The following is a 15,357-nucleotide window of genomic DNA, read 5'->3' as shown; positions in this document are numbered from 1 at the left end:
ATGGTCCAGGTAAACTTAAGGTTGGGGTGGAAGGTGTTAGTGAAGTGTATGAACTGTTCGAGCTCCTCGTGGGAGCACGAGGCGGCGCCGATACAGTCATCAATGTAACGGAGGAAGAGGTGGGGTTTAGGGCCGGTGTAGGTACAGGGTCTAGGCCCGAAACGTCAGCCTCTCTGCTCCTATGATGCTGCTTGGCCTGCTGTGTTCATCCAGCCCTGCACCTTGTTGTCTCTCTTCCTCAAGAGGTACATTATTTTCCTCAGAGGGAATCTGACATCCTTTGCAGGAAACCTGGCCTGCCCCAAAGATGTTTTAGGATTATATCCCAATCGATACCCTACCTCTCCAAAAGGGTTTTATGGACATCTGAATCAATCCACAGATTTCAGATCAACTCCTACCAGAGCTAATCTAAGCAGATATTTAGCCCATCAAAATCATGCAAGATCCTGAGCTGCCTCCACAAAAAAGGTTGGTGGTATATTCAGAGGCATGACTTCTAATTTTCAGCCACATCCACATTTTTTGCAATGGATGAGAGGAAGTCCATCATTATAAAAATCTATGTCTGACATTATTGTAAAGCATTCTTAACAATGAATAGTATTACTTATCTATTTAATTAGTTGAGCAGTTCATATTATAGTGTTTTAGGTTGATCAGAAGACTTTACTGACATTAGAATTATAGTTACCAAAAGGCAAATGCTAAATTCTTCAGTGGCATTGACAATATGTATGTTGACTCCACACTCAGGCTTAACCTCTTAATGATGTACAGAAAAGACTTGAGCCTGAATTCACATGGTATATTGAAACAAAAATGACATCTTCAATTGAAATGAACTGATGGAAAATAAGCCTTTCTACACACAGTGTGAATCGCATGCACAATTTACTTACCTCATCAAATTTATTGAGGTTGTTGGATAGGAGACTAACAAGTTGTCCAGTATCAATTTTATCAAGTACTCTGCTTGACATTTTTAAGATCTGTTAAGAAATAATTTTTTTTTAGGAAAGCAGGCATTTAAGGATTGTTTTCATGATCACAGTTTAATATAGGTACTTAGTTGATTAGTCCTGTTTAGTTTAGAGAATAAATTGTATTATATATGAAGTATATACAGGTTTATCAAATCATGAGGAGCAGAGATTGATTGAACGACAAGGGTCTTTCCCCTAGCATGAGAGAGTTCAAAATTATTTTCAAGGTGAAAGGAGAAAGATTTAAAATGGACGTGAAGGGCAACATTTCTACACAGAGGGTGGTTCATGACTGGAACAAACTGCCAGAGAAAGTGATGGATGCAGGTACACTTACAACATTTAAAAGACATTAGGACAAGTTTGTGAAAAGGATAGGTTTGGAGGGATATGGGCCAAGGGCAGGTAGGTGGGACTAGTTTAGTTTGGGAACATGATCGGCTTGGACTGGTTGGACGAAGGGTCTATTTCCCATGCTGTGTGACTCTATGACTCTGTCACATTTAATGATGCAGAATCACAGACAGCACTTTGACATCTCCAGCCAAGTGATAGGTTCATAAGTGTAAGGGGAAGATGCCAGAAGAATAGGTGATAGATAGGTAGGGTGCCAGTGCATCAGACAAGTAGGTTGCTGGCTGGATAGAGGACCAGGTAAGTAGCGTGCCAAATGGGTAGGGTATAGGATGCTGAGGAATAGAATACCAGGTGAATAGGGTGCCAAGGTCAAGTTGGCAAACAGTCCAGGAAAGTGATGCAGTGTTTGGGGAAGATCTGTTGGAGGCAATAAGGAGGTCATGGCAGAAATCAGGTCTGGCAGGGCGTATATGTTGGGTTGGAAGATAGCAGCGGGGAAGCGGGGTCAGGAACTGGGAGGAAAGAGGCAAAGATTTGATCTGAAATGCAGAAGGGGTTTCCATGTCCCAGGAGGCAGGGAAACAGGGGGTGCAGCAGTGTTGTGTGTCAGGAATGAGGGTGTGGAGACAGATTGGGTCTGGAGCAATGGAACAAGAGGGAGCATCCAGAGTGGGGGAAGTAAGGGGCTGGCTCCTGGGATTCACGAGGTTTTGGTTCCAGAGCAGGTGAAGGGCAGTCAGCTCCTGCGGGATGAAGGATGTAGGGTCTGGAGTAGTTGAAGGGGGCATTGGCTCCCCGGGTGAACAGGGCTTGGCTTGTGCCCAGAGCAGATGAAGGGTGGAGCAGTTCAGGAGCATGGTAATGGGGGGTCTGCACCCCGAGGATTAACATGGAGTCGGGTTCATTGGGGTAGGGAGCCTGGTCCAGAGCAAATGACTGGGGGTCAGGTCTGGAGCTGGTGAATAGGATTGGCTCCTAAACATGGGAAAGGGAGTTGTTGAGTCTGAAGCACGTGAAGGGGAGGTCAGAGTGCAGCTGGGGGTGGGGACTGGGTCCAGAGCAGGTGAAAGAAGATCAGCTCCCCAGGGTGAAGGTAGGTCAGGTAGAGAACAAGTGAAGAGGGGGATCGAGTCTGGAGCGAGGAAAGTGGGGTCGCGTCCAGAGCAGGATGGGGGTGTGTCATGTCCTGGAGGTGTCAGGTCAGCAACTGTGGATCACAGCAAGTGATCTAGGGGAAATGTAGTTGAGAGAGTGTGAGGTAGGTATGTATATATTTAAGTCTAATTTTTCTGAGTAATTAATTGCTTACTTTCAATTCTCTGATTTAAATGGAGACTTTCAGATGGTTTTAGGCACAGAGGAGTTGCCCAGCAGAATCTTCAATTTCTCAGGCAATTCTTTTAGAGTCTGCTCTAATTGGGATTCTGCAAGCACCCATGTGCAACTCGCATCTACACTGGAATAATGACTGTCTGGCCAGCAAAAATTCTGGGCCAATATGTAGATAAAGGAGAAGTGAAACCTTAGATTAGTCCTGAAGTGACTGTGTGGGACAGGAGTAGTACTGGCTATGTTGGAAAGCCTAGTCGTGAAACCAGATAAGCATTGTTGCAGCCCCATGATCCAGAAAATATACCAAAATACATTATTCAGGAGAAAGGAATATCCTGTTATCTTACAACTGAAGTTGCAGAATATTTGAAATAAAATTATGTCAGTGCAAGTTATATAAATACCTTTTTATAAATTAAACTGTACAACGCTATTCTCATCTGCATCCCAAGGTGCTGGAGACCAAAGACAGCAGGATGTAGAAAGAGAGTCCTTACAACAAACAGGAGGCAGAGGCCTAAGGCAAGGTAGTAGGCTATTTCACGCTCATAAGTATTTCTCACATTATACGATGCGATTATTCGCCCAAGGCACAGAGGCTGTACAGCTTTCGTGAATTCCTGTTGAAATCACAAAGGAACTTAAATGAACAGCTATGAAGATTCAGCATTAGCCAAGATGAAACACACACAAGTTAATCCACAGGTTATCATACTTACTGGACAAATTATACTGTGAAAAATTAATCCTCTACTTGTACTTTAGCCATATAATTGGGTTGAATGCTATCATATACAGTTCCTGTAAATCGGATCATTACACATCCTCTTTATAGTTAGAATTCTCAGCTCTTTTGCAGTTATCTTGGGTTTTATGGGGTATCCGTCTCTCTTTAGCAGAAGATCAAAGACACAACGCAGCTGAATTCCTTATTATCTCCAAATTGATGTGGTGTGCTACAATGGAACTGAACTAGATTTGTCTATTGGGCCACATTGTCATAAATTAGGCAAGTTACACGTGCCAATGAGGTATCCAGTGTGGCTCACCTGTCAGGATTTTAAGAATGACAACTGGTATTGAGATGATACCTAAACCTGGAAGGAGGAAGGAAGCAATCAGGAGGAGTGTTGTGGTAAGCTGACAATGGCCTGTAGTGGAGCTTGGAATAGAGCTCATTCTCCTTCCAACTCCACAAAGTATACGCATTTGTGAAGCTCTAGCTATTAGAAACCAATGTACCAATCCTGGTCTGAAATGAGGATAGAGGTCACCTATTTAAATGGCAAGTATTCATTTTAAATGCCTTTAAGATTGTCTAAAAGAATTGCAGATTGTTTTGAGCCTCTGCCCTGTTAATTGGGATATTGCTGCAACAGTTTTAGGCCCATACAACAGACAGAACCACATTGGATTTGGACATTCTGTACTCTGGTTTATTGAAGTGAATTTTCACTGTACCTTTTCTGTGGCTCTAATATTCTTCCTACGACGTAGTGAATTGAATTGCACACAATGCCTTTATTGTGGTCTAATAAATATCTTCTACGCATTTAACAACATTCCCCTGCTTGCTTTATACATACTTCCAAAGTCCAGCTGTCCTTTTCTACTTGCTGACCTATTTTAAAGACCAAGAAATCTTCAATTTTGGATTTCCTCTTCAATGGGTTAAAGATGTGAACATTGTGGATTGTGGTGTGAAATGTTACTTAAAGGCCCAGCAATCAGACAGCCCAGAGTGCTGCAAGTCATCTCAAGATGTTGCAGCTTGAAGCCAGGACTTTGAGAATCAGAGCTGCATGCAAATGTCCTGTGAGCCCATCTGCAGTCTTCTGCATTGAAAATCAGCTGCATTCTACCAGCCACTGGGGTAGTAGTGAATAGGAGAACTAGACCAAGCAAAGACACACAGAATACAGGCAACAAGAAAAATTACAAGGGTGATTATTGATGTTTGCATGCAATATATCACAATTTCACATAGAAATTTGGTTTGTAATGTTTCTTTTGCTGTAGCTTTTATTTCTGCATTGTGACTAGGTTGGACATTGTGATGGCCAGTGATAGATGGAAGATTAGATGTGGGACTGTTGGCAAATTTGGAATTGGGGTTACTGGTATAAGTAAGTGAATAAGTAATTTGATAAGTTCTTCATGTTATCTTGGCCAGAAAATGGATTTGCAGTTTGCTTCCTCCACTTCCTTGATGTTTCTGAGCTGCTCAGCAGATTGCTGAGCCCTCGTGATGGTGAGGTTGTACAGTATGTAACAGACTATCACAAATCTTGACATTTGTTCTGCCAAATACTGCAATCAGAGTGTTGTTTTGTCATGCCAGTGGTTTACCTGATCATATTTTCTGAGGTTTGATTTTATGCATTGTATGTACGAGTGCCTGAGTTGGTCAGCAGACACACAAGTCATCAACAGATAGACCTTGCAACCGCCATTTAAATTTGATGTGGTGATGGAAATGCAGCTGGTATACCAGACTGGCTCAGAATGAAGACATCATAACTGTGGCTAGAATACCAAACATTCAAATGATATTTTGCATTCCATGCTAGGCATTGTGGGAGTGACAGCCCTTTCAGTTGTAGTATGGAGAAGAGTTGACACTGTGAAGTTATGTGAGTTCAGATAACTGTACCCCACACTATGAAGAAGGCTGCATACATTATGAAGCCACATGGTTGCTCTACTTGCTCTCAGATGATAGAAAATGAAATGTATTTGGCTTTTCGTCAGCAGAGTCCCATCAACTCCTTCAACAACAAAGGAATGCAAACTGTGAGATGTTGCAAATGTCTCCAGCTCCATTTTGGAAGGAAACAGACACAGAAAGCTAATCACTATCATAGTCACTGGCAAGGTAGTCCTTAGGTTGAAGTTGAGGCTACAGTAGTTAGCAAAACTCCGCGAGGACATCTTTCTTGAAGCAAGGATTTCTGCTACATTGTTTCTCACTAACACTCTAGTTGAAGAATTTCTTGATAGAATTTGTTGATGGGTCACTCGCTCCACTCCCTCACTCTTCTAGAAGCTTGCTCAACCGTGCTGTATTTAAGGAAAATAACTACGAATGCATCCATATCTTAGCTCAACTGTTTTGTACAGAAACTGGAAGTCAGTAAAAACACTTTCAACATCTTTTACTACACATGCTGTAGACTTTTACAAATTGCAAGAACTAGAGAAAGCACCAGAATGCTTACAGAAACAGAGCAACTACCAGAAGAAATTTAACTGTTAATAGTTGACGATCTGTTTAAAAGATACTGTTGTCTGATATTTCCTGCCATATATTCAGCCATGCAAGGTTAAAAGAGGGAACTAGCGGGAGTGTTGTGCCCCAAAAATGATGACACTGAAGTCAAATCAGCAACGCACACTTATTGATGCCATAATCTACTATTCTGCTTAGTTCCAGAAGGTAGTTACTGGGCTTGTGCTAAAGGCCTTACCAATATGCTTTCCAACATGATTCACTCTAAATGAACAGGCATTAATTTAGAGCATTAACAGGACCTTAAGGATCCAATAAATAGTGTTGCCAAGTCAATTGTACACACTGTGCCTGCCATGGGTAAGTCTTAAAGTGAAATGGCACAAACAACTCAATATTGTTGTGAAGCGCACATATGTTTCCTTATGTTTATTTTATTAAATCCATGTTTTCTCAGTTCTTATAGGAGATTCTCTTGAAAAGTTCCAGTCAATTTTTTGATTTATGTGACATATATCATAAAGTATGACAGGGAAGAAAAGACAACTAAACTTGAATATTATATGGTATATTGGTGTACTGCTTTTATACTTTTAGCAGTTCATTGATGACACAATCAACCAACTTGTACCCTTTACTTTATGGTAAATGAAAAGAGATAAACAATGGGATACTGAATGGAGTAGGGTAACTAAAGAAATAAAAAGAAACTAAAAGATAAAAAAAATTGGAAACACATAGAAAAAAATTGGAAAAAAAATTGGAAACACATAGAAAAAAATTGGAAAAAAAATTGGAAACACAATAACAGAAAAGCGAAATCACACATTGGCTGATTAGGTGAACTGGAAGGCATTTCTACCTAAATCAATCTATACAGATTTTGGAGATACTTACAAATAAACCTGTTCAGAGATGTAATTACACACCTCTGGAGGAGGTGGAACTTAAAGTCTCTTTCTAATACCATCTATTTTTATCACACGACAATATTGTTTCTGTGGCTGCAAAATTCATTTTAATTTTAAGGTGGTTTTGCTGAAAAACATAACAATTTGACACTTTATTGTTCAATCAGTAGTATCTGTAAGTGAACAAAGCCTCACCACAAAATAAAGCAGAATTCCATAAGACAGAAACCTCCAGAAAAAACATCGGCGAAGTGCATTGACAAGTTTGGGATTTTTCTTTGATGTTGCTAACTCTCTGTCCCATTCTCTGCAAACAAACAAGAACAAATCGGTTAAATCAAATGTGCGCGTCTTTTAAGCAGCAGCAGGGATCTCTCAAATGTTTTATTCAATTTAAGCATAGCCAAGGAGATTTGGCAAAGGTAAGTATTAAGATAGTAAAAGCAAGCAGGAGGAGACTTTGAATACCTAAGTTTGGTAAACACCGTAATTGAATGAAAGTTCAAATTCCAATTGGGCCACTATTTTGGCAGTTTAAAAACACCCAATCATATATCACACTGTAGGAATTTAATTATTTGAAAGGTCATGTTCAATGCTTATTTAGAATGCTACTGAGACTCTGAAGGGCAGTGGCACAAATTACAAGCAAATAAAAGCATTTGGAATATTTCCAGTCGCTTGGAAGGAGAAATTAGAGCAAACAAGTCCAAAACTTAGTTTGTAAATAGTGTATTTATTCACTACAGGAACATTGAACTTAAAAGGACAGCCTTCTACTTAATATCACCATGTAATATCAAGAGAATTGATTAAGTACATTTCTTGTGAAATACCAAATGATCTAACATTCACTAGCGTGATTTAACTTGAAGCTCACAACATATAGATGAAGCAAATTCTTTATAACCTTCATGTGTTACAGACAATTTAACAGGTAACTATTTTGTTATAAAACAATGGAAGAAGCAGTCTCCTAGTTTAAGTCATCACTCCTATTAAACAAGTTGTATGGAACTTGGAAATTGCTGTTTCTATAAGTGAGCATTTCTGTTAAAAGAACAACATGTTTAATCAAATTAAAATTTAAGTAAGATTTAGATAAAAATTCATTTCAATCTCAACAACAAATAACATTTCATGAAGGGAAAGTTAGCTTATTAGAGCAAGATCTGGGGCCCAGTCTGCCAGAGCTACTTTAGCTTATTGTCCCAGTGATTTACCTCCCTTGCTCCATCTCATAAATTCAGTAGGCTAGTTGAGCCACCTAATAACCATTAAACACTGTAATACCTCCCCTAGATTTGATTTGACAGGCTTTGTATTCAGCTCCCCTTTCCCCTAGCAACAAGCCCATTCTTTAGTGCTTCCATGTCTAAATAATGCTGTTCCATGTTTTTAATTGCGTGCAATGTGAAATTCATCTCATTTCTTCATTGTCATTTTATGGTTGTTTCAGTAAAAGATCTTGAATTAAAACTGTTAAATTTGGTTTGCACCATGCATAGGTTTAAATATAAATAATTTTCAAATACAAATTCAAAACAAGAACATAAAAACAAATAAAAAGCATCTAAGTAATTGTTATTTGCCATCTCATGCAGCATTATGTGGTTGAGAAATATACAATGATCTATGAATCTTATAATCCAGTATAAGCAATTTCTGCCAATGCAATATCAAACAAATAATATTTATGTATAAACTTTGCTAAAGCATTGTATTGATATTCTCTGTTTAACTCTCCCAGTTATCCAAGTAATGGTTTTTGGAATAAATTTCGACATATTTATTATTGCCAATATATTGAAAACAAAAAAAAAACCGCTTTATGATAAATTATTTATTACCTATGAGAGATATAATAAAGGCTACAGTATTCATTGAATTTTAAATATTTGTAATTGACTGACAGTATTCAACGCTAAGTAGATAATCTGAATTATATCTCTTGTAGTTCCAGTTATGTTGACATATTTTCAAGGAATTTGTTCTCAGAATTCTTGAAGTCCTGTTATCTATTTCAGCTTTGCATAACACATGCCAATTCCTGTAAACTGAACCTCGATTCATCACTTAACATTAGTAATTTCTCATTTTAAAAGCATTTGTAACCTCTTTTCAATACTGCATGTGTGTAGTTAAATAATTAGTAATGTTGGTTCACTCCCCTCTGTATCATTCATGCTAAAACTTCATTGAAGTCATTCATTAAAATTACCTCAAAAGGATTGATTATTTGGCATCGTTATCAAGAATTAGTCAATTGCCAATGCATCTTTAAGTAGCCATAAAAAGGTAGTTAGACTATCGAAAAATGAGAATTTAACCACATTTCACAGTGCAGTCTTTTATTCTGAGCTTCTAGCATACGTCAAGTTATTTAATGTTGAATAGTAGCAAGTATAATAATGATACTCAGATTATAGGAAGTAGTTCCAAAGTTCGCAACAAAAAATGCAGAAGATGATTGCTAAAGTGATATTTTAATTAATTCAAAACCCATCCACTTACACTTAATTAATCTAGGTCATAAAAGCCAACAAGTAGTCACTACTTTTGGAAAGGCAAGTATAACTGGCATCGAAACAATCTTAAAAGAACCATCTAATTAGCTTTCAAAATAATTACAGCATCTGATTATTTTATGGTTGACAATAGCACTGTGATTATAATGTCATAGTCTAGATTTTCAGTCCTGAGCCAGGAGTGGAGAGGCGGGATGGTTCCCACTTCTGCTAACCAAACACAGGAAAGAGTGCATAGGGAGGTCAGATTTAACTCTGGGTTGGCAGACTTCCCTAAGAGCCATGCCAAGCAACCCCAGAATGAGAATGGAGACTGCTAGCTGTGACTGCAGGCTGTGTGTAAGATCTGCTTCTCTGTACAGGCGCTATACTACAGTTTGATAAAACAATGAATGAAACCCAAACTATTCTTCCATTCATCACCTTCACAACCCCTCCCTCCACATTGAACCCATGCACCATCCATGCCATCTCATATTCTCCATACCCTATGCTCCTCTACCCATCCCAATGGCCTCTTACAATGTCTTTACCACTCCATGCCCATCTATCCACACCTCATTGTTCCCTTGGACCTTTATAACCCTATGTCAACTTAATGCCAATTCATTCAAACCAATTCTGCCCCACTCAGCACATTTTAGCCTTTACTTTCCTTGCCAACTCACCAAGTATCCAACATGTGCAGACCTCAGGCAGCACACTGACATAAAATTATTTGACAGATACACTCAGATTGATACAAAAGGTATATGAAATTCATTTAACTGTTCTCTTATGAAAACAAAGATTATTATTCTTGTTCGAGGTGTCCATCAAAATACTCACTTGACATATACCCTACTCTGAAAATAATAGGTTATGATATCAGTTGTGCAATCCAAATCATATAGTTGTTTGCATCAACATGTACACTGAAATCCCTAACTTGTCATTTTGATTACATGTATTTTTTGGATGGTTCTTTGACAACTTTGGCAGTGCCTCAGCAGCTTTGATCCATGCATGTATGCATAATTTGCACAGAAGCATGTGTATTTTTAATAATTTCAAAAGGTTTGTTACTTGACTAAAATGTGCCTTATCCTCACCAAGACCAGCTTACATTCCCTAAAGGTGTACCAGGATCCAAAAGGATACGCTGGCATTCAAAATTAATCCACAATGTTCAGAGTGGCTCTTACCTAGTTTTATCCGCACATTTCAGGTTTCAGGCATTTGCCTCATAAATTTACGCAGGAGCAAGGTAGCTGATGATTTAAATGGCCTGCTGTCTCTGTAAACCACATGGGTGAAAACTGGGCTGACCCTATCCTCATCCCTGAATATTAGAAAAGTATGCTTGGGTTTTATATTTCCAAGGACTTCCATATATCAGGCAGGTTCTCCATCATGTCACAAATTCAGGACTATGTCACTCAGTTTTACATGTGTGTCAATCAACTGGCCACTATCTCTTCCCTCCTAATCAGACAGCAGTAATTAAACATCTCCATTTGGTGGCACGGCAGTGCTGTTACAGGGTGAAGTTGCATATCTTAAATAAATTCCAATAATTGAACAGCAAGTATCAAACGTCCAACCCACAGTTGGAAAAGTAAGGCTATAGGAGCAATAACAAGGAATGAATAGATCATGAACATGGAATGAAAGAGCACAATACTACCTGATGCTGTCAAGACAGAGCGCACAAGGCACAGGGGAAATAAAGAAGTGAGATATGAATGATGTGTTAACATCAGGCATACTCCCCAGCCCTCTCGACTCCACCCATTGAGCAACTTTCCAACTGCTGGCCCTGTCTCTCCTCTATTACTGAGAACGCCCTTTTACCACAATTACTGAGATTTACACTGTTCTTTTCCCCAATATAAAAAAGTCTTTCAATATCTGGAAATGTCTCCTGCATTTTGAGTAGTTGACTCCCCAGTTCCCCAGTTCCACACAGTCTTCTCCCTCTCCTTTTTCCTCTCCCTCTTGAAATAACCCTATACAGGCCAGTATCCTGTCACCAAGTCACTCTTTACTTGCATGTGGAAATTCCTTGATTCTAGCACAGACTCATGTGTCAGAACCCAGAGTGTCAGAATGTCTGAGACTCCTCTTTTTAATCTGTCGGTCAGGGCTCCCTGACTTGGCCAGATTAACAGCCCCAATCAGAGAACTGATATTCTTTGAGATGGAGCTAGCTGATCTCATTACAGTCATTACACCTTTCACCTCATATTCATCTTCAAAAATAAGACAAGTGACAATCAAAATATGATTCAAATTTTATAGGTGGAAAAATCTAAGGTACAGGAAATCAGTTACATTATCACACTTATCACACTTAATTGAACTGATAAAACAGAATTACCCCAATGATAAGCATTACCAAAGTTATAATTCAAAAATTATTAACGCAATCATTTCTGCTTGAGGTATTCCAGTTGTTGGAAAACAAGCTTATTGTTTAAACAGGCTTGTTTGTTCACTTAAATTTCTCACTGAGCTTCATTGCTAGAATGAAAGCAACTGATTACTAATATTAATACTTTTCTTGAAAGCTGAGGTGGGAAGATGTCAATAATGTTACAAGGATGATTGTAAGTCCATTTTGGTCCATCACACATTGAAAGGCATTCTTCATTCCAAAGATAGTTTTCCTTCTGAGTCTTGTATTCCCAGTCTTGCCCAATTTGAGCAAGTAAAATGGTAGACAATAGATAGACTAATCTGAGGCAAATATATACATATACAAAAATACGCAATGGACATTGTTGATCAGGTTTACTAATTTTGAAGACGCATTTAAAATGCTTGCAAAAAAATGTTGGCCTGATCTTGCTCTCTTTGGCTAAGTTTCAACTGTAATAGGTTTTCTGGAGGAAGCTTTGCCGTGAAGCCTAACAAAATTTCTTGTCTGCATCTTACGAAACTTGCCACATTAATTGCCTACCCAGCCCCTATGGCACTCCTCGCATTCAATTCAGCCCCATCTTACTATGCTCAGTTATCAGAACAACTCGTCACTCAGCAGATATCTGCTGAAAGGCCAGGATTCCTTGCGTCTGCACCATCTTTGAAAGGCAGCTGTGCACCCAGAAAAGCACTGGCATTCCAAAGCTGCCCTGCTCACTCAAGATTACTTCCAAAGAATGTCACAGAAGGGGAAGATGGCATCATGTTTCTCTGACTAGGACCTGAAGGTTCTGGTTGAGAGGTTTATGCAAGGGAGAGGAGTCCTCTTCTCAGAGGACAGGCAGAGGAGACCATGTCAGCAGACCCTGGCACCCAGGTCTGAGGTCAGTACCCAAGTCAGTGTCACATACATGGTGCCAAGGAACAGCCTGCAGTGCTATAAGATGGTGAATATTCTTCTCCACTGTGCCAAGAAAAATGCTACACTCTTCTCTGTGCTGCCTCACACTCACTGTCTACACCCACCTCCCACAAGTCTCAGGTTCTGTCACTGTCACTCTTGCTTTCAACATCTCCTCTCAGTTGCTTTCAACTAACCACCCCGACTCCATCCCCTTCACGTCCCATGCCTGCATATCCCCTGCACTGCCTCCTCACTTCCTCATTACCTTTCACCCACTTGCATCAAACAACCAACCCACCTGCTGTGATTTCACTCAGTCCCTCCCTTGCCCTTACTACAGGAAAAGACAGGCCATAAAAAAAAAGCAGAGTGATCCCATGCTAGTGGAAAGTTGCTCCATGTTAAATTCCCCCTCCCTTTAGGTAGGAAGCATTGGTCTTGGAGAATGTGCAGCATTTGGAGAGCATCTCATAGTGACAACTCCATAGCTAGCTGAGGAAGAAGTGACCCAGGCCACAGGCACTAAGAGGACAACCGGAGTCTAGGCCTTTGCTCAGTCCCAGGCAGGAGAAGACCCTGCAGTGTCAGCAGACAGCGAATTCATCCACATGCACAAGGAGGAATAAGAAAAGTAGACAGTTATGTGGGATGCAATGACCCTCACTGCCCAGAAGCTGCAGTTCAGTGAGTTATGCAACCGTATCTTCTTTCTTGTTTCTTTTATATGCTAACCGGGACATTTCTTTAAAACATTACTGTGAAAAGTTTGTGCTACAAACTGTCTGTCAGTGCAGTCATGGGGATTCCAGTTTATTTTCTATCTTCTGATTGTGTTGCCTATTCCACCAGTCCACATTGGACTGCAGAGTACATAATCTTAGTTCACTTGTGGATCAACAACTGAAATACCTTAAGAGGACATTAAAGCAATTGTGTCAATACTCTTCTTACTGTAACTTTGATAATGCTTATCAAGGGTCAATCCTGTTTTATCAGTCCAAGTAGAAGCATTTACTCTGTCCAAGAAAATTAGTCATCCAATCTGTCAGTGGTTTGTTCAACAATTCCTTAGAATCAACAGATTAATCCAATATGGCTGACAGCAATGAATCATTTACCAGAAATTTATCAATAAATATAGTGACAAATCTGTATATATGTTTTGAATAGGCTATATACTGAATTGTGGCATTACAATTTCTAACCAAATTTCCTTTTCCCTCTCTGAACAAAATGAAAGACTCATTTTATTATTTGGGAAAAAGTAATTGAGTTGATAAGACAATTGAGTAATATGTGTAAATATGACTCATTTCTTTTTCTCTAAAAAGTACCTTCCCTGTTGTTTGTAATAATATTTAGAAACATGAATCTGTGAAATGGGATTACCTAACATAGAGGGAGTCGAACAATCTTTCACCTCTGGGGTCTAGGTTTGAATCTAACCATAGGTTGATGAGATAAAAGCCTACTAGGTCTACTAACCCAGCTGATCAAGCACCTTGGGATATTTTACTATGTTAAAAGTGCTGTATAAATGCAAGTTGTTACTGTCCTAATGGTCCAAAATGAAATGTATTAGGTTGTCACATTGATCTACCCGTGGCCAAGAATTTGCAGTAGAAATAATTCATAAAAATGTCTAAGACAAATGGTCAGGTTATCTCATGAAAGAAACAAAAAAATTTCATATTGGCGCAGTAATCTAGGTTCTCTCTGATAACACTGTTGAGACACATTGGTGAGTAGTGGGAGCTCTATTTAATCTGAATGTGATCCTGTTCTGTGACACTGCACAAGTGGATAGGAGTTCATTCCCCCACACTTGCAGCTGCATCTTAACAAGAAATATAAAAATCTATATTAAACCAGCACATGGGCTATCAAAGTGCAGACAAATTTTAAAAGGTCACTTCAAGGTGCTGCAGGATCTAATAAACATTAAAAACCTTTACACACAATTTACATCACACTGTCAGTAGGGAGCACATATGGGAATTTGGATGTTCATTAAGTATAATTCTGGAATATTAAATGTGAAATATTTGCATGAAGCATATGCAATATTTTCTGATATATGCTCCAACAGGAGAGGTGCCAGGCCAGATATACAAATTAAATAAATTAACAGTATATTCCAGTTGTACAGATAATATTCTTTTGAACAGAATTAAAAGGTTTTACACAATGACTTAATTGTATGTGCCTTGGGCCATTTTGTTTCTTAATTAAGTTCAATGCCTTGTATATTTGGCTTATACCTAATTGTAGAAAAGGTGATAAACATGAGAAATTGTCATTTATGAACACATAGTTTATCCTTTTCCTTGGAAAGATATTGTTATTATTGAATTCCTTTATCAATACTAATTCAATATTTCGTTCCTCAATAACTGTTTTCGTTATCATGCCCTGGATGCTTAATTTTGAGAAAATTATTCTTTAGAATAAAGATGAGTTTCATAACATTGGCCTGAATTTTTCACCAGCAGAGGGTTGATCCATCTATCTTTTACCATTGTCATGAACACAAATCTAATTTCCTAGATCAAGCTTACAGCATAGATTCTTAGCTAAATCAGCATCATCGATAGGTTTGAGGCATGAGGAGAGGGAAATGTGCTTACTACTGGATGCTTTCTTGTCAAAAAAAAGCTTCAGTTGGCTCTCCTGCTATACTAAATTTATTATAGATAACAAGGTGTAG

The 15,357-nt window shown here is 38.9% G+C and overlaps 1 protein-coding gene across 1 annotated transcript in view; it reads right to left on the bottom strand.

The window, feature by feature from the left end:
• cftr (CF transmembrane conductance regulator) overlaps positions 1-15,357 on the bottom strand; it is a 113,209-nt gene that overhangs the window by 84,690 nt on the left and 13,162 nt on the right. The window contains exons 3-5 of the mRNA XM_020525436.2: positions 7,011-7,122; positions 3,080-3,295; positions 903-992 (exon numbers count right to left, since the gene is read on the bottom strand). Of these exons, the coding sequence (XP_020381025.1) occupies positions 903-992; positions 3,080-3,295; positions 7,011-7,122 (418 nt within the window). The remainder of the gene's footprint in view (positions 1-902; positions 993-3,079; positions 3,296-7,010; positions 7,123-15,357) is intronic.

This window comes from Rhincodon typus, chromosome 18, assembly GCF_021869965.1.
Source record: "Rhincodon typus isolate 14 chromosome 18, sRhiTyp1.1, whole genome shotgun sequence".
In the NCBI taxonomy this organism is placed as follows: Eukaryota; Metazoa; Chordata; class Chondrichthyes; order Orectolobiformes; family Rhincodontidae; genus Rhincodon; species Rhincodon typus.
The sequence above is the reverse complement of the archived record's forward strand: the minus strand, read 5'-3'. Positions and strand labels throughout refer to the sequence as shown.